Raw genomic sequence first — 3,227 nt, forward strand, 5'->3', positions numbered from 1 at the left:
TGGGAGTTCCATGGAATATCCATGGGGTGTCCATGGAACATCTGTGACGTGCCCATGGGGCATCCACGTGGCATCCATGGGACCCCTCAGACGGAGGTGGTGCACTCGCGGGTGATGGGCGAGGTGGGCAGCTCGTTCTTCTGGGTGCAGCGCTCCAGCGAGCTGGAGCTGCGCAGCGGCAGCATGCAGCGCCCCGGGGGCTCGCTCCCCCGGCCGGCCCCGCAGCAGCACAGCACCCGCAGGAACTCCCGGCGCATGTCCTTGCTGCGCAGCGTGTAGATGATGGGGTTGGCGGCCGAGTTGAGGGTGGCGAAGGCGAAGAAATAGTTCGCCTTGTAGAGGATCCGGCACGCCCGGACGGGGCAGGAGGCGTCCATGAGGAGGATGATGAAGGCCGGCAGCCAGCAGACGATGAAGGCGCCCAGGACGATGGTGACCGTCTTGAGCAGGGCCAGGGTCTGGGCGCTGGCGATCTCGGCGTGGCTGGAGCGCACGATGCAGTAGATGCGGCTGTAGAGCCCCACGATGGTGAGGAGGATGAGGGTGAAGATGGTGATGACGAAGAGGATGTAGCGCTTGGAGTAGAGGGGCAGGACGGTGGAGCAGTCGTGCAGGTCGCTCATGCAGTTCCAGCCCATGATGGGCAAGCTGCCGATGGCGGCGGCGATCACCCAGCACGCGCCGATGAGCAGCACCATGCGGCAGTTCTTGTCGCTGCTGTAGACCTTCACCTTGGTGATGGCCACGTGGCGCTCGATGGCGATGGCCAACAGGCTGAAGACGGAGGCGGCCAGCGTGGCGAAGGCCGTGCCCTCCCGCACGAACCACTGCACCGGCGTCAGGTGGAAGGTGGTGGCCCCGGAGAGCAGGATGTTGGCCATGAAGGCCAAGCCGGCCAGCAGGTCGGAGAAGGCCAGGTTCCCGATGAAGATGTACATGGCCGAGTGGAACTTCTTGTTGCGGCAGACGGAGATGAGCACCAGCAGGTTCTCCAGCACGATGAAGCAGCACAGCACGACGATGAGGATGGAGACCGCCCACCGCGAGGTGCTGGGCGAGCTCTCCGAGTCCTCCTTGGTGAAGTTGTAGTGCTCCCGGATCTTCTCCGTGTTGAAGTACTCCTTGTAGATGCTCCCCATGGCTGCCCGCCCGCCCGCCGAGCTCAGCGCCGCCAGGACGCGGCGCCCGGCGGAGACCTGCGGGGAGGAAGGCACCGGGGTTGGCGGCACCGGGGACGCACAGCTGTGCGCGCCGAGCGTCACGGTGCGGGCACGCACACGGCGTCTCACGCTCGGCGCCGGGTGGCCGCAATGGAGCAGAAATGACTCAGAGAGGAAATCCGGATGGCAGCGATAAGAGATGCGCCTCCAAGCTGCCTGGGTGCAGAGCGGGGCCACTGGATCCGTCCCCACGTTGGGGACACGGTGGGTGGCCCCATTGACGCCGGAGGTGACATTTTAGGGCCGGCACGAGGCACCGGCGCAGATCGATGAGAGGAACCAGGGCCCACGGGAGGGACGGGGACACCAGTGGGGACACTGGTGGGGACTGGGACACTGGTGGGGACTGGGACACGTGGGGATGGGGTCACTGGTGGGGACAGGGCGCGCAGAACCCCCCTACGCAGCACCCATCGCACCACGGGGACCCCGTGCTGGTCCCAGTTAGGGACAGGGGACCCAGCACCGCCCCTCCCCCCTCATTCCCACCAGTTAGGGAGGGGGGACCGGCACTCCCCCCCCCCACCCCAGTTAGGATGGGGACCGTCACCTCCCCATAGGGACAGGGGGCACGGCGCTGCCCCCCCCCCCCCATCAGGATGAGGCCCACGCATCCCCAAATGGCGACACCACACCCCCTTTTTCCCCTTTTTTTTGGGGGTGGGGCGGGGCTTTCTAAGCAACGTGGGGGGCTCCGGGGGCTGTCTCCTCGTCCCCCCCCCCCAGGCTGGAACAACGCTGGGACCCCCAGACACGTTCCGAGACCCCCCCCCCCATGCAACCACTACCGGGACCCCCCCCCCCCAGCCGGTCCCGGGACCCCCCCTCGCAACCGGTCCCGGGACACCCACGCCCCCCACGCAACCGATTCCGGGACCCCCCCCTCGCAACCAGTCCCGGGACCCCCTCCCCACGCAACCGATGCCGAGACCCCCCCCCACCCCGTAACCGTCCCCGGGACCCCACCCTACAACCGGTCCCGAGACCCCCCACCCCGTAACCGGTCCCGGGACCCCCCAGCCTCCGGTCCTGCGACCCCCCCCCCAGGGGAAGGGGGTGAGGGGGGGGGGGGGGTTCAGGAGGGGAAAAGCAGGGGGGGGAAGGGACGCGTGCCCCCCACCTCCGGTCCCGGTGCCGGTGCCGGCCCCGCCGAGCGCTGCCTCCCGCCGCCGCCCGGGCTCTGCGCAGCCGCGCCCGGTGCCCGGGCACCGCCCCTCGGTCGTCGGGACCCCCGGGGAACCCCCCCCACACCCCTCTTTCCCTCCCCCGGTGATTGGGGTCGGTGAAACGGAGCCGAGCGGCCGCCGCTTCCCCTTCCCTTTCCCCTGCCCCGCTCCCGGTGGCCCCCGGCCCCGTTACCGGCAGCCGAACGGCGTCGGGCGGAGCAAGGGGAACGGGCGGAGATCGCAGCGGGACCCCAAAGCGGGACCCCAAAGGGGGACCCCAAAGGGGGATTTGCTACCGGGACCCCAGAGAGGGTCCCCACGCCGGGATTCTGTCCCGGAATCCCAAAGCGCGACCCCAAACCGGGATCCCCACCGGGATTCTCCCCCCGGGACCAAATTCCGGGTCTCAGTACCGGGATCTGGCACCGGGACCCAAATCCAGGCCCCCCAGCAGGATCCCAAACCGGGATCCCCACCCGGATCCTCCCCCGGGACCAAATTCCGGGTCTCAGTACTGGGATCCAGCACCAGGACCCAAATCCAGGCCCCCCACCTGGATCCCAAACCGCGATCCCCACCGGGATTCTCCCCTGGGACCAAATTCCAGGTCCTTGTACTGGGATCCGGCACGAGGACCCAAATCCAGGCCCCCACCTGGATCCCAAACTGGGATCCCCACCCAGATCCTCCCCCAGGACTAAATTCCGGGTCTCAGTACTGGGATCCAGCACCAGGACCCAAATCCAGGCCCCCCAGCAGGATCCCAAACCGCGATCCCCACTGGGATTCTCCCCCAGTACCAAATTCTGGGTCCTTGTACTGGGATCCGGCACCAGGACCC

The 3,227-nt window shown here is 68.2% G+C and overlaps 1 protein-coding gene across 1 annotated transcript; it reads right to left on the minus strand.

The window, feature by feature from the left end:
• Window positions 1-24: 24 nt before the first annotated feature.
• On the minus strand, window positions 25-2,906 carry S1PR2 (sphingosine-1-phosphate receptor 2). Its single transcript, XM_035313839.1, has 2 exons — window positions 2,339-2,906; window positions 25-1,206 (listed from the first exon to the last, which is right to left on the minus strand). The coding sequence occupies exon 2, from the start codon at window positions 1,137-1,139 to the stop codon at window positions 87-89; it is 1,053 nt and encodes a 350-aa protein (XP_035169730.1). The 5' UTR covers window positions 1,140-1,206; window positions 2,339-2,906; the 3' UTR covers window positions 25-86.
• Between the last annotated feature and the right edge of the window lie 321 nt (window positions 2,907-3,227).

The sequence above is a fragment of the Oxyura jamaicensis genome, unplaced genomic scaffold (genome assembly GCF_011077185.1).
Source record: "Oxyura jamaicensis isolate SHBP4307 breed ruddy duck unplaced genomic scaffold, BPBGC_Ojam_1.0 oxyUn_random_OJ68915, whole genome shotgun sequence".
Lineage (NCBI taxonomy): Eukaryota > Metazoa > Chordata > Aves > Anseriformes > Anatidae > Oxyura > Oxyura jamaicensis.

Coding starts and splice junctions, on each gene's coding strand:
- S1PR2 (XM_035313839.1), bottom strand. CDS start 1,139: ATGGGGAGCATCTACAAGGAGTACTTCAACACGGAGAAGATCCGGGAG.